The 22,595-nt window shown below is 40.5% G+C and overlaps 1 protein-coding gene across 5 annotated transcripts in view; it reads right to left on the bottom strand.

The window, feature by feature from the left end:
- Positions 1-22,595, bottom strand: part of LOC126164718 (tight junction protein ZO-1) — a 736,986-nt gene that overhangs the window by 124,917 nt on the left and 589,474 nt on the right. For 4 of the 5 annotated variants that reach the window (XM_049920263.1, XM_049920266.1, XM_049920265.1 and 1 more), the window contains exon 14: positions 21,692-21,931. The exons of the other annotated variant lie outside the window; for it this stretch is intronic. In XM_049920263.1, the coding sequence (XP_049776220.1) occupies positions 21,692-21,931 (240 nt within the window). The remainder of the gene's footprint in view (positions 1-21,691; positions 21,932-22,595) is intronic. 5 annotated transcript variants of the gene reach the window in all.

The raw sequence follows: 22,595 nt of genomic DNA, 5'->3' as shown, positions 1-22,595 counted from the left end.
GGCAGGAGCGCCTGCAATGGTGTACTCAACGATAAATCTGTGTTCATGAATGCCAAATCATCATTTTTTCGGATGAATCCAGGTTCTGTTTACAGCATCATGATGGTCGCATCCATGTTTGGTGACATTGTGGTGAACACTCATTTTAAGCCATACTGGCGTATCACCTGCTGTGATGGTACGGGGTGCCATTGGTTACACGTCTCGGTCACCTATTGTTAACACTGACAGCACTTTGGACAGTGGAATCACATTTCAGATGTGTTATGACCCATGGCTCTACCCTTCATTCGATCCCTGTGAAACCCTACATTTCAGCAGGATAATACACGACCGCATGTTGCAGATCCTGTACGGGCCTTTTTGGATACAGAAAATGTTCAACTGCTGCCCTGGCCAGCACATTCTCGAGATCTCTCATCAACTGAAAACATCTGGTCAGTGGTGGCCGAGCAACTGGCTCGTCACAATACGCCAGTCACTTCTCTTGATGAACTGTGGTATCGTGTTGAAGCTGAATGGGCAGCTGTACCACGCCATCCAAGCTCTGTTTGACTCAATGCCCAGGAGAATCAAGGCCATTATTACGACCAGAGGTGGTTGTTCTGGGTACTGATTTCTTAGGATCTATGCACCCAAATTAGATGAAAATGTAATCACATGTCAGTTCAATATATTTGTCCAATGAATACGTGTTTATCATCTGCATTTCTTCTTGGTGTGGCAATTTTAATGGCCAGTAGTGTATTTATTGTCCATGTTTCACTTCCACACATGGCTACACTCCATACCAATACTTTCTGAAAAAGATTTCCTGACATTTAAATCTATACCCAGATTGAGATTTTCACTCTGTAGCAGAGTGTGCGCTGATATGAAACTTCCTGGCGGATTAAAACTGTGTGCCTGACCGAGACTCGAACTCGGGACCTTTGCCTTTCGCGGGCAAGTGCTCTACCACCTGAGCTACCGAAGCATGACTCACGCCCTGTCCTCACAGCTTTACTTCTGCTTAAGTTTCACTTAAATCTATACTCGATGTTAACAAATTTCTCTTCTTCAGAAACGTTTCCCATGCCATAGCCAGTCTACATTTTATATCCTCTCTACTTCGAACATCATCGGTTATTTTGCTGCCCAAATAGCAAAACTTAGCTACTACTTTAAGTGTCTTATTTCCTAATCTGATTCCCTAAGCTTCACCTGATTTAATTCAGCTACATTCCATTATCCTCATTTTGCGTTTGTTGATGTTCATCTTATATCCTGCTTCCATGACACTGTCCATTCCGTTCAACTGCTCTTCCAGGTCCTTTACTGTCTCTCCCAGAATTGCAATATCGTCGGCAAACCTGAAAGTTTTTATTTCTTCTCCATGGATTTTAATTCTTACTCCAAATTTTTCTTTTGTTTCCTTTACTGCTTGCTCAATATACAGATTGAATCGGGTATAGACTACAACCCTGTCTCACCTCCTTGTCAACCACTCCTTCTCTTTCACGCTCCTCGACTTGGCTCTCCTTAATCTATCTTCTAAGATAAGTCATAATGTCAGTATTGCCTCGCGTGTTCCAACACTTCTACAGAATTCAAACTAATCTACCCTAAGATCAGATTATACCAGTTTTTACATTTGTCTGTAAAGAATTCATGTTAGTATTTTGTAGCTGTGATTTATTAAACTGATAGTTCGGTAATTTTCTCACCTGCTTTCTTTGGGACCAGGATTACTATATTCTTCTCGAAGTCTGGGGGTATTTCGCCAGTCTCAGACATCTTGCTCACCACATGATAGAGTTTTGTCATGGCTGGCTCTCCCAAGGCTATCAGTAGTTCTAAATGAATGTTGTGTATTACTGGGGCATTGTTTCACATTAGGTCTTTCAGTGCTCTGTCAAATTTTTCACACTTCATAATTCACTTATCATATCTCCCATTTCCTCTTCATCTACGTCCTCTTCCATTTCCATAATATTGCCCTCAAGTACAACGCCCTTGTATAGACCCTCTATACACTTCTTCCACCTTTCTGCTTTCCCTTCTTTGCTTAGAAATGGTTTTCCATCTGAGCTTTTGATATTCATATGGGTGGTTCTCTTCTCTTCAAACGTCTCTTTAATTTTCCTGTAGGCAGTATCTGTCCTACCCCTAGTGAGATAAGCCTCTACATCCTTACATTTGTCCTCTAGCCATTCCTGCTGAGCCATTTTGCACTTTCTGTTGATCTCATTTTCTATATGTTTGTATTCCTTTTTGCCTGCTTCATTTTTATATGTTCTTTCATCAATTAAATTCAATATTCCTTCTGTTACCCAAGGATTTCTTCTAGCCCTCGTCTTTTTATCTACTTGATCCTCTGCTGCCTTCACTACTTCATCCCTCAGAGCTACCCATTCTACTTCTACTGTATTTCTTTCCCCTGTTCTTGTCAATTGTTCCCTAATGCTCTCACTGAAACTTTCTACAACCTCTGGTTCTTTCAGTTTATTCACATCCCATCTACTTAAAATTCCTACCTTTTTTATGTTTCTTCAGTCTTAGTCTGCAGTTAATAACCAATTAATTGCAGTCAGAGTCCACATCTGCACCTGCAAGAATGTAGGATGCATTGCAGGGAGAGGGTCTCAACCTTAACTGGGACTAGCAGGCAAAGAGGGTTGTGTGTATGCATGAAACAGAAGGTTATGCTGGCTGTAGCACACCTACTGTCAGGGTGTCCCATGCCATACAGGTATCAGGAGATCAACCAAATGAAGAGTGTCCCACAAAGCCTCATCTCTCCCACATCCAATCCCATAGCCCTTCCTCAATTCCCCAGGTTCCAAATCCCTTGTGCATTCAACATTGGAAGATGTGTCATGAATGGAGCCTCAGGGATATTGGGTGGCCCTGCACAGCATGGGACTCAATGGTGTTGGCATAAAAATCTCAAATTTTGGGGCGGTGGGGGGGGGGGGGGGGGGGGGTGACCAAAATGGAGAGCACAAAACAAAACAAAAACTCTGAGACTTGATGACACCCCAAGCATCCAAGTGTTGGGAATGGGACTGATGGCAGCTGTTGGATGATAGATCAATACAAGTGGAAACAGTTGCTGAGATGTTGGACTTGGTCAAGGTCTAATCCTTATCTGGGGCTCAGAGGAGAAAGCTCCCCAAAGAATAAAAAAAAGGGGGGAGGCAAGGAATGGCTTCCTAGACATGTATGGAAGGAATTAAACTTGAGACCTCCAAAACAAGACTGTCTCAGAGTGAAGGGAGTAAAACCAGACCCCATCAACCTCCAAGACGGAGAACAATAAATAATAGAGGATTTCAATACGCCCATTTCTAAGGATTAATCACTCAAAGCAAGAAGTATGGAAACAGATTTATCACACTGCAGTCTTGGTTTTCACAATCGTGGTAGAGGGCTCTCTTTGAAAAGCTTGAGGGGACACAAGTCCAGGCCACAAATTCAGGATAGTCTATCATGAAAAGATGCTGTAATGTTTGTCTGTAAGGGGATCTAAACAGTGGATTAGCTTAATGATATGGTGCCCAAGATATCTCTGTGGGAAGAAGGAAAGCTGCTGACCAATACAGCAGGTGAGCTCATCAAGACTGCACAGACAACTTGGGAACAAACTTTTTAAAGATACTCCTCCAAAGACTTTGTTAGAGAAAGTATAAACACAACACCAGAAGGTTTCAACAGAGGATTGAGGGGTAATCAAGTATAGCATTGTAACGTACAACCAAATCCCTGTGATGGAAGTAGGTGGAGAATCCCTAAGGGCTATATCAGCAAAAGACCTTAAGCTGAACTTATGGTTCTCACATGTCTGTCAGGATAATCCAAGACATTGGAAGTGGCCATAGTGGCAAGCTGATGGCTACAAGTGTTTCAGATAAACCTGCAACACAGTAAAGGGGCAACTGCCACCTTGAATCATCTTCTGAGAAGACAGGAGATTGGTGTAGCCCTGTTTCAGGAATCCTATTTCTATAAAGTGAGCATTTCAGGCCCTAAAGGAATTGGAGGTAACTTGATTTATGCTATAAACTAAAGAATTCTAGAACATGTATTTACATCAAAAATGGAATTGTGTTCATGCCAATGGCAGATTTTTGTTCCAGGGACTTAGTGGCCATCAGGATGAAGCAATGAAAGGAAATCAGCATGAAGGAAACTGTACTGACCTCAGATCAACTTCCCTACAAGGGCAGTGTGCTTCTCCTTCTCGAGAAGTGAGCAGAATGGTAGGCAGCTGTTCACAGCTGAATGGACAACTGTTGGTTTATTGTGATGTCAATAACCACAACATAGTGTGGGGAAGCAGTGAAACCAAGAACAGAAAATATTTACTTGAGAGTAACCTCTAGATCCCAAACAGGGCAATGGAGCTGACCTTCAGGAATAAAAGAAGGGAAGAAGTACATGACACAACTTTTGGGTACCTCTTAATGGATAGTTAAATCAAACAATGGCATGTGGTGTTTGAGCCAACTTTATCTGAACACAGTATATCAAGTCTGAGATTGAAATAGGTGCTAAACAGATCATGACCTATAGGAATCGTCAGAAAACTGATGTTATTCATACAGGAAAGACCTGAACCCACATCTGTCTGAAGTAGGAACTTCAATAAGGAATCCAGAAGATCATCGGGAAAAGGCAGACAAAGGGACCTCTGGCATTATGAACTCATACTTAGAAATCTGTCCTACACCAAGAAATGCACAAACAAGAACATATCTTGATGGAACAATAACCTGGAATTGCAAAGAATGCAGGCTGTTTAACACTGCAAGAAGGAAAAGACAATGGGCAAAATACTGGGAGGTTCTTGGGAAAGACAACCTTGTGATTAGGCAAGCACTCTAAGGAAGGAGGGTGGTTAGTATACAAGGACAGCATGTGAGATGATGGATGTACTACTCAAGATTTACTTCCCTCAATGCACTCTGGCAGATTACACAAACCAAGACTCAGTCTCTGAGATGCACTGGTTTACAGGAAAGCAAAGGGATAACTGGGAATCTTGATTTTTAAAAACTCCAGTGCGCAGGGGAATGTTTCAATCATTCACGTCAGCAGGCCCCGATGGAATCTTTCTGGCTCTACTGCAACAAACAAAGGGATAATCAGTTTCCTATGCAGACTCTTTAGAGTCAAACTACTAGCAGGAGCCATTCTTAATGCTTGAAGAACAGTGAAGGTTGTTTTCATTCTGAAGCCAGGGAGAACAGATCATACCAATGCTAAGGATATGAGACTGATCCGTCTGTCCTCTTTCATCCTAAAGACATTAGAAAAACTGGTTAATCTCCAAATCTGAGAAGCGAGGTTACCTGAGGTTACTCTACATGCAAACTGACATGCATATCAACCAGAAAAAAATAATGTGAAACAGCACTTCACCAACTTGTTGAGAAGGTGGGATAAGCACTATACTTTCAAGAAATTGCTCTCTGCATTTTTCTGGACACTGAAGGACGTTTCAGCACTACAATCTTTGAATTGATGGTTAGTGATGCAGAGGAGCATGGCATTAACACAAACATGGCAGCAGATTGAGGTCTTGCTGAGTAAACAAAAGGTAGAAGCCATCTCACTGAATTAAAAAATTATGATCAACATAGGGTGTCTGCAAGCCTGTGGTAAAAACTGGGGTCTAAGAACCAGGATATACTGGATATATACCACTATAAGGACGAATGATAAGTTATGGGATTATGGTCTAGTGGAGTAAAGTACAACAGAATGTGGCTGGTAAGGAGCCTGGTAAGTTGCAGATATTTGTATGCTTAGCCATAACAGGTGTATTTAGCAGCACTCCCACTGCTGAGATGGAGACTATGCTGGACACATCCCCATTACACCTTATGGATTATAATGGAGGCAGCAGCGGGAACAGATAGGTTAATAACATGAAATTATTGGTTTCCTTTAGGGTATTCCAGAATCTTAGACCAATACAGTGAGTGAGGTAAAAATAGGAATGGTCGTGTAAATGATGACTGACCATAAGCAACTTCCAGCTGCTTCAGTAAACCTTTTCAGGTAACAACTGGAAGAAGGGAGCAGTTATAACCTAGACTAGAGGGAGGCTGGCCATGTTTTTCCAGGTGGGTAAATCTACTGCCACAATGTGAACAAAAGAGAATCTGCAAAGGTGCTACAAGGATGTGGCATTCACATTCAATTATAGCTCTTAAATGTCTATCAGTCCCAGCAACAAGACAAAAGATTGTTGTAGAACTCCATGAAGCCCTTGTGTGACTAGGGTAAACCATCACTAACACAATGATACAAACAAAACTACATTCCTGGATTTGGACGCAGCATACATACACTATTGGCCTAGAAACACAGCAACTAATTATGCCAAAGACATGTTTGAAAAGATGTATACAATCCTGGGCTTGAACAGGAGACAGATTAAAATCTTGGTAGGACTGATGATTGACCATGGAAACTTAAAAAAAAAACACCTTCACATGCTGGGTATAAAGAAATAAGTCCCTAAGTGCAGACTATGTGGTGAAGGGGAAGTAAACACACCAAATTTAATCTTCCAATGTGCTGCTTTGGATGTCAAAAGACATACAATATACAAGTCATTGATTCATCAAGAAATTGTGTCTAATAAAGAACTAGTAAAGGTCTCTAACAACTCCTCAAAGTTTCTGGCTGGCTTTACTAGAATTACAGGGAGAGAAACCACACAATAAACTTCGTTTCAGTGTGGGTAACAATGCACTAAGACCAATGTTGCTTTGTCTCCTAACATAAATCAATCAGCTGTGAGTCAGGGAAGTGTTGTGTATGAAATATTATTTGGAATATACCCCAGTATTAACTAGAAACATGGGACCGCATTTGAAAGATTTTTTGTAAAACATAGTGAATAGTAGAATATCAAATTAGATATAATTACTACCAATCTCAAGATAAAGATAGAATGAATCGGATCACAAACAGATGAAACCATGTTAACTTAACTGCTTGAGGTGTTAGGTTTGAGAAAGCTCTTGCTGAGACAAACATTTCTGTAATATAGTTAAATACTGAGCTAAATCCGAAATTAAATATAACAAATGTTAAAACAGACAAACAAGCAAATAAAGGAAAAAGAGTCAAATAAGTGAAAAGATGTCAGGTTTGAAAGCAACCATACTAAATTTAAAGGGCAAATTCCATTCTAAGATAATTAAGCAGTGCGATGTAGTGAGAAATGAAGTAAATAAACAGTCTGGAGAACCAAATACTGATGTAAAACAAATTTCACACACAAGTGTGTAACATAATGTTTTAGACAAAAATAAAGATTCAGAGACATTCATGTTTCATTTTAACAACACTGGAGTAACACATTAATAATTTAACTGCACAAAAGGTCCAAGAAAAGACAGAATTATCTGCCAGTACACTTCATTCATCTGTTAACGATAAGGAAGTTGAAGTACAAATGCTAAATTCAGTTGCAGACAATAATTTTAATTCTGTTACATACACAAAACCTGTGTATGAGTCTATTGAAATTTAGTACAAAATTACAACTCTACTGCACAAAATATTCTACAAATAATTTTTGTAAACAATTTAAAAAGGAATTTTGTTGTCACTTACAATTTGATGTCGATTTCTCAGGAATTGTTTAATTTTGGTTTCAAATTATGTAATCACAACTTAACATTGGCATTAATTAAGAGAACTGCTGATGAAAGAAGAAGAATAGGGTCATGTTGAACATTTAAATTTAGATTGTAAGTTACAAAAAGAAAGGCAAATAGTTTTGAAGAATTAGGCTCCTTACACACTTGCAGTGTGGTCATGCGACAGCTGTGTTGCATTCCTCATCTAACATTCAGTTCTCATATGGCCTTACACAATGGCCACTCGATCAAGTGAGCCTCTGTCCATCCACAGGTCCCTGCAACTGGTCACAGCAATTCAGCTGCATTCGACCCTTCCATATCTGGTGACTTAGTAGAAACAGTTGCTGTCTTGCTTCACGACATTGTGCTGTGTTTGCCATTTGTTATCACTCTTTGACTGTCAGATCTGTCATTGTAAGGATTTTGTGCTCTTTTCTGCAAAAATGGCTTTTGGTAAGGAACTTTTCATAGCTGAAGTACAATGGTGTCCTGCATTTTTGATTACAGCACTAAGATAAAAAACCATAATGCTTGGGGAGAGATGTATAAAAAATTTGTTTTGATTCTGAAAATAACATTGTATTGGAGAAAAACAAATGTGGTATCTGTTAAACAACTGAAACTCATAAATCACAGCATAAGTGGCTTCTCACAGGTGTGGTGCTCCGTAGGTCTTCTAAATGAGTTATTTCTAAACATCCATCCAACTCGAATCCAAGTCTTTTGTGAACACAGTTCTGCACAACGCAACATGCTCTAATTATTGCTGCACATACATTTAAAGGATGATGAAATGTTTGTTACTTGTTGAATAGGGTACTCAAAGTGCACTCTGTGTAGCAGTCGGTAACCAGTAACTATAAACTTTTCTTTCTTCTGTCAAATTTTTTTCCACTATCTTGATGTTGCTCGTTGTCTTCGAGAGCAAATACTTCACCTCTGATCAAGCAGTGTCGAAAGTAGAGGCTTTGGCAAATTTAAATTACTATATTTCAATCGTTCATAAATGTCACTCCTTTTATTAATTGTGAGTCTCCACTTTTCTGCACAAATTCTGTTCTATGATGTAAATTAATAGTCACTGGGAGAACCTGCTAGTAACACAATGGAAAAAGGGGTCTGTAGAAAGACCCAATGCATTCAGGTTGACAAGTATAATACACTCCTGGAAATGGACAAAAGAACACATTGACACCGGTGTGTCAGACCCACCATACTTGCTCCGGACACTGCGAGAGGGCTGTACAAGCAATGATCACACGCACGGCACAGTGGACACACCAGGAACCGCAGTGTTGGCCGTCGAATGGCGCTAACTGCGCAGCATTTGTGCACCGCCGCCGTCAGTGTCAGCCAGTTTGCCATGGCATACGGAGCTCCATCGCAGTCTTTAACACCGGTAGCATGCCGCGACAGCGTGGACATGAACCGTATGTGCAGTTGACGGACTTTGAGCGAGGGCGTATAGTGGGCATGCGGGAGGCTGGGTGGACGTACTGCCGAATTGCTCAACACGTGGGGCGTCTCATATCTATAGATGAAGTTTGGCACTTGAGAGCACACACCGATTTAATATGAAGAATTTGGAAGGATTGGTGATACCAGTTTGGCTACTGGATGAGTAAAGGGAGCAGAGTGGTGAGTGGGTAGCCAATTTCATCATGCTGCCAAATGTGGGAACGTATAAGATGTGCCTTTACAAACGTCTGCCACAACTAAACTGCAGCTTTCTGAATCCATTAATAAACAGAATTGAATTCACTTTAAAATTGGAGAAGTACTCAACAAAAGAACACATTTCTACAGGAGATATGTTATAACATATTCGCACAGAACACTAGAAACGCAGTAAAGCAAATGAAATATGAGCTTCAACAACGGAGCTAAGGCTGCTCTGTAGATTTTCATGGTTCACTGCAGAGTTAATCTGAGTTGGTACAATTTTTGCCAGTTCAGCTGAAGGGAGCTGAGAGAACAGCATTGTTGTTATTCTGTTTGCTTATATTGTCAGCATGGTAAGAACTGTAACCTGCAGCAATCGGTAATGGATGCAAATTACAGCAATGACACTATTGAGATATAAGTGTTTGTTTACATAGACACTATAACACTAATTTTGAGTTAATGGTGATCTATGAAACAGAGGCCACAAAGAAATGTACAGCAGGAAGAAAATTTAACGTCACAAATGAGAATATACATAGGTGGTATCGCATAAAGAACACGAGTTTCACACATCCAACTTTTAGGTGACTAATGCAAAGAAGGTTTCATGAACTGGAGCAGCATGTTATTTAGTACATGCAAGAGAAACACAATGAAGGCTTTACAATAACTCAAGAAATTATCCAAAGCAAGATGCCGGAAATAGAGACGAATTTTCCAATGCCATGTGCCATAGAATTCAGAGAACTTACTGGTGGTGGTGGGTGCATGAGAATAATGAAAAGGGCTGAGCTTACACTAAGATGTACAACAATGCTAGCCCAGTGACTTCCTGTGGTGTCTGAAGAAAAATTACTTCAGTATTGGCACCATATAATCAGTCTATGGAAAAGGCACACAACTATATCCTAGTCCACATGAGTGACACAAGTCAGACACCTGTTTGCTCTGACATGCCATGATACTGGTAATTATAATGATTATAAATATTATAAATATGATATCACAGATTACTGACTTATATACAAAGCAAAAATAGGAAGACAAGATAGAAACTGATGTAAACCATTTCTTTCTTTATTTTATTTCTTGTTGTACTATCAAAATGCAGACAATCAATAAATGGCATAAGTTTACAATACAGTCAAACATGGAAAATCCGGGATGGAATGTAACAATATTATGAAGAGAAATTTGCTACTCACCATATAGCATAGATGCTGAGTGGCAGATAGGCACAACAAAAAGACTGTCACAAATAAAGCTTTCGGCCATTAAGGCCTTCGACAACAGTAGATGACACACACATACATACCCACGCAAACGCAACTCACACACACGACTGCAGTCTCAGGCAATTGAAACCATACTATGAGCAGCAGCACTAGTGCATGATGGGAGTGGTGACTGGGTGGGGATAAGGAGGAGGCTGCAGGTCGGGGACGGGGAGGGATAGTATAGTGGGGCTGGCGGACAGTGAAGTGCTGCACGTTAGACAATGGGTAGGGGAGTGGTGCAGAGGAGGGGGGGGGGGGGTGAGGAAGTACCAGGAAAGGAGAGATATAAAAAGAATGAGTGTGATGGTGGAATGATGGCTGTGTGGGAACAGAGAAGTGACTAGATGGGTGAGGACAGTGACTAACAAAGGTTGATGCCAGGAGGGTTAGGGGAATGTAGGATGTAAGTTGACAACTGTGCAATTCAGAAAAAGCTGGTGTTGGTGGGAAGGATCCATATGGCACAGGCTGCGAAGCAGTCTTTGAAATGAGGGAGATCATGTTTGGCAGCATGTTCAGCAACAAGGTGGTCCACTAGTTTCTTGGCCACAGTTTGTCGGTGGCCATTCTTGCAGACAAACAGCTTGTTGGTTGTCATACCCAGATAAAATGCAGCACAGTGGTTGCAGCTTAGATTGCAGATTGCGTTACTCGTTATGCAGGTAGCCTGCCTTTGATGGGTTGGTGATGTTCATGACCAGACTAGAGTAGGTGGTGGTGGTGGGAGGATGTATGGGACAGGTCTTGCATCTAGATCTATTACAGGTGTATGAGCCATAAGGTAAGGGATTTGGAGCATGGGTTGTGTAAGGATGGACGAGTATATTGTGTAGGTTTGGTGGATGGCAGAATAGCACTGCAGGAGGGGTTGGAAGGATAGTGGGCAGGACATTTCTCATTTCAGGGCAAGGCGAGAGGTACTCGAAACCCTGGCGGAGAATGTAAGTCAGTTGCTCCAGTCCTGTGAGATACTGAGTTGTGAAGGGAATTCTCCTCTGTGGCTGGATGGTGGGACTTTGGGAGGTGGTGGGAGACTGGAAAGATGAGGCACTGGAGATTTGTTTTTGTATAAGATTGGGGATATAGTTATGGTCAGTGAAGGCTTCAGTGAGACCCTCAGTATATTTCAAGAGGAACTGCTCATCACTGCAGATGCGACGACCATGGCTGACTAGGCTATACGGAGTTGGACTTCTTGGTATTGAACGAATGGGAGCTGTTGAGTGGAGGTATTGATGGTGGTCAGTAGGTTTGATATGGATGGAGGAACTGATGTAGCCATCTTTGACCCACCACCATGGATCCTTGCTCCTTCCATCTGTGTCAATACAGAAAGTTTCTTAATCACTAGCAAGATCCCAGTCCCACACACTGTTCCTACATTGTTGCTTGGCTCATGAAATCTCCCCTAATGGTCTTACCATCAAATTACCCATCTCTGGCTGCCACCCCTACTTCCACAGTGACCTCCACCTGTTCAAATTCTGCCTGCCACAGTGTCCGAGCAGTTCTAGGCGCTTCAGTCTGGAACCGCGCAACTGTTACGGTCGCAGGTTCGAATCCTGCCTCGGGCATGGATGTGTGTGATGTCCTTAGGTTAGTTAAGTTTAAGTAAGTTATAGGGGACTGATGACCTCAGATGTTAAGTCCCATAGTGCTCAGAGCCATTTGAATTTTTTTGTTCAGATTCCACCAATCCTTAGCCCTCACCGACATAGTCCTGCACAAGCATATGAAGCCCAAACTTTGTTGCAGTACCTTCTCTCTGTCCACAATATTCTTCTGCTATGTAATCCCAATTTCCTGGAACACATACTGAAACTCTTGCCCTCCATTAATTAAAGTAACACGTACAACACCAGCTCAAAAACTCTCCGTCCTGCTCACTTCCAACTCCTGCCTTGGAGTATAATTGTCCACCACCACAACAACAACCTCCAAACCTCCCCCACATTCACACAAGCTGAAAAAGCCTGTCTCACAGATCTACTACACTTACCCCATCCTCCAAAACTGCCTCCCAACACAACACAGAACCCAGAACCTAAGCACAGCCATAACACAGTCATGAACCTTTCCTCCAGAAGCCTTAGCCCCACAGAAATATCAGTTCTTTCCAAAGGCCTCACCTTTCGCCCCATTCCCAAAATATATCATGAAGGACCTGTTAAAGACCTTCTCTCCTTCTCATAGTCCCTACAGTGAAAACACATTTTTCTCCCAACCCTACCAATCAGACTCAACCAAAGACCAATATTAAACCTTGCCTAACTCATTTCATCCAGCCATGATCCACTCCCCCTGTCCCCAAATCACCTCCCGTTAACTTTCCAGAATTTCTTAACCTTGAACTTTGCCTCACCATCATTCCCCAAATCCCTCAACATGCAAACTAACCATACATTCACAGAAAGAACCGCAGTCCACCATCAAAAAACTGATTCCAACCTTACAATCCTACCTGCAGACAAAGCCTCCTCACTGTCATTTTCAACCACTAGGATAACCTGGCGGAATGACTCCACCAGCTGTCAGATACTTCCACCTACAAACCTCACTACAGTGACCCCATTCCAGAAATCTGGAAGGATCTCTAGTCACTATTCAAATCTTTACGCCCATTCCAGAACTTCTTCCTGGAGTCCATCTCTCTACTCACTCCTACCCCTCCCTGCACTCATACCTTCTATATGCTTCCTAAAGTAGATAAACCTAACTACCCACGATGTCCCATTGTGGCCAGTTAATGTGTCCCCACTGAGAGAATCTCTGCTCTCATAGACCAAACCTTCAACCTACTACTCGGAACCAACCCCCCTACATAAAAGATACCAACCATTCCCTCCACCGACTCTCCACACTTCCTGTCCCTTCACCACACGGTGCCCTGCTCGTCACCACAGATGTCACCTCCCTTTACACTAACATTCATAATGCCCATGGCCTTACTGCTACTGAACACTACCTTCCCCAACACCCAACAGATTCCAAACCAACAACCTCCTTCCTAGTCACCATGACCAACTATGTCCTCATCCACAATTACTTCTCCTTCGAAGGCATTACCTACAAACAAATCCGAGGTACGGCTATGGGCACCCACATGGCACCATCCTATCCCGATCTATTCATGGGTCATCTAGAGGAATCCTTCCTAAAAACCCGGAATCCTAAACCTCCACCTGGTTCAGATTCATTGATGACATGTTTGCAATCTGGATTGAAGGTGAGGACACACTACCCACATTCCTCCAGAACCTCAACAACTTCTCCCCAGTTTGCTTCACCTGGTCCCACTCAAGCCAACGAGCCACCTTCCTAGATGTTGACCTCCACCTCAAAGATGGCTACATTAGTACCTCCATCCATATCAAACCTACTAACCAACAGCAACACCTACACTTCAACAGCTGTCGTCCATCCCATATCAAGAAGTCCGTTCCACACAGCCTAGTCACCCATGGTCATCACATCAGCAGTGATGAGCAGTTCCTCTCGAAATATACTGAGGGTCTCACTGAAGCCTTCACTGACCGTAACTATGCTGCCAACCTTGAACAAAAACGAATCTCCCATGCCTTATCTTTCCAGTCTCCCACCACCTCCCTAAGTCCTACTGTCCAGTCACAGAGAAGCGTTCCCTTCATAGGTCAGTACCACACAGAACTGGAGCAACTGACTTACATTCTCTGCCAGGGTTTCGATTACCTCTCATCTTGGCCTGAAATGAGAAATGTCCTGCCCACTATCCTTTCAACCCCTACCACAGCGGTATTCCACCCTCCACCAAACTTACACAATATGCTCGTCCATCCTTACAAAACCCCTGCTCCCAGTCCCTTACCTCATGGTTCATACCTCTGTAACAGACTTAGATGCAAGACCTATCCATTACACCCTCCTACCACCACCTAATCCAGTCCAGTCACTAATATCACCTATCCCATCAAAGGCAGGGCTACCTGTGAAACCAGTCATGTGATCTACAAGCTAAGCTGCAACCACTGTGCTGCATTCTATGTGGGCATGACAGCCAATGAACTGTCTGTCTGCATGAATGGCCACCAACAAACTGTGGCCAAAAAACAAGTGGACCACCCTGCTGCTGAACACGCTGCCAAAACTGATCTCCTTCATTTCAAAGACTGCTTCACAGCCTGTGACAAATGGATCCTTCCCACCAGCACCAGCTTTTCTGAATTGTGCAGGTGGGAACTTTCCCTACAATACATCCTACATTCCTGTAACCCTCCTAGCATCAACCTTCTTTAGTCATTGTCCTCACCCATCCAGCCCCTTCCCTGTTCCCATTCCAGCACTACACAGCCATCATTCCATCATCACGCCCATTCTTTTTATTTGTCTCCTTTCGTGCTACTCCCCCCCCCTCTCCCCTTCCTCTCCTCTCCATCACTCCCCTGCCCTTCGTCTAACATTCAGCACTTCACTGTATACCAACCCCACTATACTATCCCTCCCCCTCCTCGCCCCAGCCTCCTCCTTACCCCCATCCAGTCACTACTCCCATCATGCACTGGTGGTGCTGCTCACAGTGTGAATTCAGCTGTCTGAGACTGCAGTCGTGTGTGAGAGTTGCATTTGCTGGACTGTGTGTGTCTGCGTATGTGTGTCTGTCGTCTGTTGTTGACAAAGGCCTTAATGGCCAGTAGCTTTATTTGTGACAGTCTTTTTGTTGTGCCTATCTACAACTCAGGTTCTCTGCTGTATGATGAGTAGCTAATTTCCTTTTCATAATATAAGTTTACAATAGGTATAAAGTTACTTTTTTAGGCAGATATTTACTTCTTATTAATAAACCAGTTTGTCATTCTGATCAGTCAGAACATGATAAGACAAAAAATTTTCACGGTGCCTCTTAAGAAAGGGAGCTTAGTACTTCCTAAATATTTTGGTATAATGTGATTTAGTTGGTAATGGCAAATTAATCTGTTTTGGTGGTTATTATTTAAAACTGTTTAGGGTGTTAGCACTGTTATTTTCACACAGGAAAGATAGTTGACCATAAACATAGGTTAATGAGTGCTATCATCAGTATCTGAATAACAACTATACTGTGCTAAAATAGACAATAAAATAACAATTTCAAGATGTTCACATGATTGCTAATATAATGTTTATGACATGCTAATATATAGTTTTATAAATAGTAACCTAATGGCAATGATTGCTGGTGAGAATGTTATAGATGGGAACTCAGAAGACTGTCTAAAATGATTAAGATAAAATAAATGCATGAATACAGGTGGTTTAATTTTCTTTTGCAAGGTATAGTAGTACTGTTTCATCTTAAAAAGTATATGTGTTTAGGAGACTGATGGTTTACCCACATATATATAGTGAGGTAGGAAATAGGGTAGATGTACCAAGGAAGGAAGAACAACTATTTGAAAAAGAAATATGACTGAGGAACGAGGTCTGAACTTTATTTCAATAGAAGTGAAATATTTAATATTTTGAGACCTATTCCAATGCAGAATAAAACTAGCCTGAGTTGCACAAGGCGTAGAAAAATAAGTAAGTAGCAAACTATTAAAGTTATGAGGAGTGTCTGACATTGTGTAATAAAGATAATAGAAGTCAAAAATATAAATGTGATAGCAGGGTTTAAGATTTCTAGGTTCTCAGAATACAATTTCACCTGTGTCAATACCAAGATAAAACTGAAAACTACCATGGAACAAAAAGATAACTGGGATCTATTGTTTTCTCAAGAAGGTGAATTTTTTAAGATTCTTTCTTGTAGAAGTAGTATAGAAGCACATTATTCTAACAGTACTGCAGTTACCATTAATATTCAAATTCTGTAATAAAAATCAGTATTTGGTGCAAATATACAAGCATATTATTACAATTCTATTGTAGTTGCAATCAAGATCCAAATATCTGTCATAATAATAAAATGAGACAGACAAACATAAATGCACATTCCTTCTATTATAACAGAGTTACTATTATATTTGTGATGGTCAAGATAAAACAATGAGATGTGCAAATGGGAAGCACATTCATTTCCCCAATTGTGGTTAGTTTTATAACATGCCAGCACTTAAAGCGATGTATCAAAAAGAATTTATTATTAACATAAAAAGACTACAGAATGATACAAACAGTACATATGAAGTAGGGAAAGTAGCTATACCTATAGTGACATCATTCATCTAAGAGGTGGGGATGTGTGGCGAAGCATACCATGTGTATTTCTATGTCCTCTTAATGATGAAAGATTCTCATGAATTAAAAGTATAGAATAATGAAAGATAGGTAAGAGCACAGGATTGTTTTTATTTGCATACGGCGAGCCATGGCGAGCGATGGCACATGTCTTCAAGATGGGACGGTGATGAAAGCAAATTTGTGAGAAGAAATACCTGCTAGAAGGTAAATATGTGAGTTCCAGAAGATGTGCAAATGTCTAAAGAATATTTACAAATAGTTCTGACAATAGTTACTATGTGGTGTAAATAGATAAATGAAATTTTCTTTCAATATTCAATTTATGATATGATTATGTATTGGAGCATTATGATTATTGACAGAAGCTACTGAGTTATAAGTTCAATGATGTACATGTTTAATATCAATATATGGTTTATTAATATGAATACACTTACAATGATCTTTAAAAAATTGTGGTATTGAGTTTCTTGACAACAATAACAACATAGTTGTAGAATAAGTCTAGCACAACCTTTCAAGAGGTCATGGTCCATAAAATAAAAAGGTCACACAGGAACTGCATTAAATAAAATGTCCAAAGGAACAGCTGGAGAATTAGTGAACTATTGTAGTTTCTGAGCATTAAATATGTATGGAGAGGCACTGTCTGTGGTAACCACTGGACATTTCAGCAGAAAATTCACTAGGACTTCAAGTGTAAGAGACAATCTGAAGTGTAAGAATTCTTCGAGAAGATCCCACAAAAATCAGTTGATAGTCAGAAGATATGACCACCACATACACAGCTCTGCATTTTGCATCTGCAGTTTACACTGTTTAGTGATAATGGAATTAGTCTACATAACACCTGACTTCCAATATATGCCTACACCTTCCTATGTTTTATTTATCAACTGCAAAATCATTTCTGTTGTATTTCCCCTCTGGCTGACAATATTTTTACATTTCTGGTGTTATAAAATCTCAATTTTTCTGGAAATATGTCAGTAGCATGTTTTTGCCAGGACATTATTTTAATGTTTAAAAAAGATTATTCCATTAACAGCTTCAATTCTGAACTTTAAAAAAGGACAGCTATTTCACAGTGGCTATGGGGAAACATTCAGAACATACACAAACAGAAGCAGAATCAAAATTTCTGTCAGTTGTCCAGTGTCTCTGTGTGACATTCTGGAATGACAGAATAAGCAGTGGTGGCTGCTGTGTGGGAGCACAGGAGCACGTGAACACCCAAAAGTTTTGACACCTTGTGGATTGTTGGCCATTTTTCTTTGAATGCTGTTAAACGTAACATAGATGCGGTAATCTGAAATACACGGTACTAAATCTACTGTGCTTTGTATTGCTACTCTAGACAATGTGAAACTTGACATCAGGGTTGCGAGCACATCTTCAGTTGTGCACATTTTAAGGAGCTTTTGCACAAGTACAACCAGTGTGATGTCATTGCCTTATGGGTCACATGCATATAGATTTGATAAACAATGTGCATGGTTCACGGTGTGCATGCAACTAAAAGTCGACAATAGTGCCACCAGGTGGTAGCACACTGCAGCAGACTTTTATCCCCATTTGCATGGCATAAGTCACGCTAGATGGTAGCAACCTCTTCAGATATGCCAATTCATTCACTATACAGTAAAATTAGATTAGATGGCAGTATATGTTATAGTTATAGTTATAGAAAAATCTAGTTTGTGGATTTGCAAATGAGCTGCACTACATTAAGTTTTGAATTTTATCTTACAGTAATCCATTTAAGGCAATCAGAACCATAAGGGCGTAAAGTACATCAGCGTAGATTGTGAGATTGTAGCATTGATAATTGATTCAAGCTTCTGACATTTGTGCTGTAGGCCCACAGTGTATATGAACATTCATGAAAAGCTGCCACACTGTTTACTCTTATATTCACTTAAATGTATGATCGACAATGGTGTGCTTTTGGCTTTTAAGGCTCTCAGAGCCTCATTTGTGTTCTTGTCAAGTGACCCTGTTGGTAGACATTGCTACTTGAATGTAATCATTTCCACAAACGGCAGCTTGTCTTCAAAGTTGGTTGTTTACTGTGCAGGAATTCACTTTGATGTGCAGTATCAACATAAACTCTGTTGAGTAGGTTTTTAAGCACTAACAGAAAAGAAAATTATCAGGAAAAGTTAGCTCCAAAGGAATTAGGGTCTCCCAGACAAGATCCGTTGATTGAGAAAGTGATGAAATGAAATAAGTGTCTGTACAGGCAAATATTTGACAAAGAAGTGTACAACAGCATATGTTGTTGTGTTGGCTCAATGTAAGAATGTCTGATTTTCAGCCCGAAAGTTAATTTGTGGACTAATACATATGTTAGGGATCTTGTACATTTGTCCAAAAAAATAAAAAAAAGCACGAAAACTACCACTTACACAAAAATTCAAAATGGAGAGTAGTATTAGTTAATTTCTGTCCTAAAATGCACTTAATTATGTCCAAAACAACAAAATTCCACAAAACCAATTTTTTCTTTTCTTATCCTTGTTATGACTATTATTAGTATTATTATTATTGGCACTGGCTGTAGTTGTGTAAACTTGTTGATAAGCATAAATGTTATACAGCAGAGGATATTAATTTGAACTCTCAAATTTATCTGAATCTAAAAATTTGTGAACACCCAGAACACATACTCTAAGAATAAGGACCTCCAGCTTATAGGTGCCCTATGCATATCAGATAGTGCAAAGGATCAATTCAGAGGGATTTAATTGATAATTTACAAGAAAACTTAGTGTAATGGGTACTAACAAAACAGGCATATAGAGGAGAAGGAAACAAGCAAATAATCCTAACAAACACAGGTCTGGAAACCAACAATTTCCTCAATATGACATATTATACCGAGTACATACAAGCCATATAAGAGATTTCCTGAGGATACAAATTGCACTCGAGAACAAACACTTTGCAATGAGTGTTCCAGATGGCTGCCATTCATGTGAAGCTCAGCTACAGTAAGCACATTCAGATGGATGTAGGTTGTAGTGGTTCTGCTCGGATGAAGAGGCTGACACAAGATAGACTAGCATGGAGAGCTGCATAAACCAGTCTTTGGATTAAAGACCACAACAACAGAGAGAAATTCTACAGACTGTGACTACCAAACTGCATTCAGAACTCCACAACACCGACTGTCAGAGAAGAAGGCCACTTCCTGAGTTGCGGTCAACAGCCGCACCCATCTCCAGGCAGCCTGCAGTCCAGCCTGCAACCAGCACCTCAGGAACTCGGTGGCCTGCCCCTGCCCCTGCCCCACCAGTCAGACCCCCCCTCTCCTCCCTGACAAAGGACTGCTGTTTCTCTCTTTCTATGGCCTTTTATCAGCTGCATTGTGAGTTGCAATTTCTGAAGGCAAACTGTGAATTCAACTATTTCCTGTATCCAATATTCCATTTTATGCAAGCTGCCACACACGGAAAATAGTGGTGTGTTGTGAATACTGTGAATAAGTGTTGCTGGTCTGCAAAGGAATAGCTTATAAAATTTGCATTTGATTGGAACTGATTTGTCCAGTGTTCAGAATAAAAATTAGATGACGATTCACTCATTATAACAAGAGTACACAGCCAACACGACAGTGTTATAAGAGTCGACTAACAAATACTCGTGGAACACACTGTGTAAGAATTAATGCACATCCGGAGGCAGGCTAGTTACAATTTTCCAAAAACTTATTTTTTATAACAGATATATATTATTTACTTTTGTCAGTCATAATTTATCAATAAAACTGGGGCTGCCAGCAACAGATGCTTTGCTGATAATAGTGAAACCATTGTGTTACTCTTACATGCATACACAAGCATTTCACGATAGGTGGAATAAAAATAAAGAATATGTTACATCTGTCTACACACATATTCCCAAGGAACTATCATGATACATAAATTACAGCACATACAGATTTTTGGCAATAGTTATTTTTTTAATATCATCTGTGGGTTAAAATAGTATCTCCACCATATTCCATAAAACCTCCTACAGTGCATAAATGTGAATGTGAACAGAGAGTAAAATGTATGATTTCTGAGGCTTACTGCGGCATATAGGTGAGAAACAGTTTTGCCAAACAATATCTGCAACATTCCTTAACAAAAATGGAAAGATGAAGAATGAAGAAAAGTTTGAGATACAGAGAACAAAAGGATGCACCCCTGTACACCAACTTTCAGATTTATATGTACAGTTTACAACAGCTTCTATGATCCAATATTATGTTAGTTTTTAAGGCAGGTCCAACAAATTATATATAGAATATTAATCACTAAGTGAGATAGATATTGGTATGGCAAGCAGTGACAATAATCACAGGCATCAATTGTATACATCAGAGTACTCCTCATCTCACGTGTCAACTTCTTGAGTTTATTTTTGTTGCAAATAGATATCACCTTACCCTTCTACCATCTAATAATTTCTTGTCTGTCATGATAATCCCATGTAGTTCGTTCCTTCTGTTAACTAGGTTATTTTAACAATTGTGTCCAGTTTGGTACAGTTAAAAAAGAGAGCTTTTCACCTCCTCCACTGCAGACTAAAAGGTCAGGTCAGGGGAAAGTATGCTGTCCGTAAGTAAATTGTAAAAATATGTAATATAAAACATACAAAAAAAGTTTGACGGATTCTATAATGAACGACAAAACTCATCCCCCATAAAAGGAAGTTGGGCAGCAGAAATTATGCCACAAATGTTGGACATTGTGCTCCAGTGTATGAGTATAGTATGATGTGAAATATTAATATTACTCATTCAGAATCACACATTACTATATCTCTCATATATTTGCATAAAACAGGAGCAAATCTTTCTACAGTACAGTCCAAACAACTACATTTTCTATCCTTGCACAGAAATCTTGAGTGTGTACTGACCTGTTTGTACGGGTTGTTGGCCGAGTAAGGAGGAGGAGCACTATAGCCAGGACCGGTGTCCTCCTGTGTTGCAATGCTGGGGTCCGATGAGCTCTTGATGAGGCGAGGAGGAGGAGATGCAGTCACCACTCCACTCCCGTGAGGCTCTGGGGAAAGGTCGAGGTCGGATTCGGGGGAGGAAGCGTAGGATAGGCGAGACGTCATAGGGAACAAGAAGTCATCTGACAGGGCTTCGTCGGGCTAGAGAGAAAGGGGAATGTGTGTTAAACCAAATAAGCCAATCTCGAGTGAGTCAAATGGGGGCTCTTACATGAGGGAGCTAGATTATGTGAGGAGGTTAAGTATGCAATGGGAAAGCAAAAGCTTAGGCCACATGTAGTACTTCATATACATATGAAAGTGAAGAAAAAGAATAACAATTAAGAGAGTCTTATGTCACAGCCTCACATTCATATACACTATAACACACACACACACACACACACACACACACACACACACACACACACACACACACACACACAAGTACATCGTTATATACACTGATTTGTGAATATAAGGAAAAAAAGACACACACACACACAAATATTATATGTGCTAAAAAAGTAATGAGGCTGACCATATTATAAAGACTGAGGTTACACTACGTACCAATCTACTCTATATTTTGTTTCGTTGCTGATACCGACAGTGAGTTGAAATGAATCACCATTGATCTCACTCTCACCAGTGCCAATTTTATGCCACTCTCTCTTGCTGTCTCTCCCACCATCTCTCCCCCCTTCCGAGATTTACAGTTGCCACCTAATGTAATCAAACGGTCGTAGTCAGCAGTACAATAAAACACTTACCTACCATCAATGATGAACACAGATGAGTTTATTTATGAATCATGGACAGTCTG

Source organism: Schistocerca cancellata, chromosome 1 (assembly GCF_023864275.1).
Source record: "Schistocerca cancellata isolate TAMUIC-IGC-003103 chromosome 1, iqSchCanc2.1, whole genome shotgun sequence".
NCBI classification, from domain to species: Eukaryota; Metazoa; Arthropoda; class Insecta; order Orthoptera; family Acrididae; genus Schistocerca; species Schistocerca cancellata.
The sequence above is the reverse complement of the archived record's forward strand: the minus strand, read 5'-3'. Positions and strand labels throughout refer to the sequence as shown.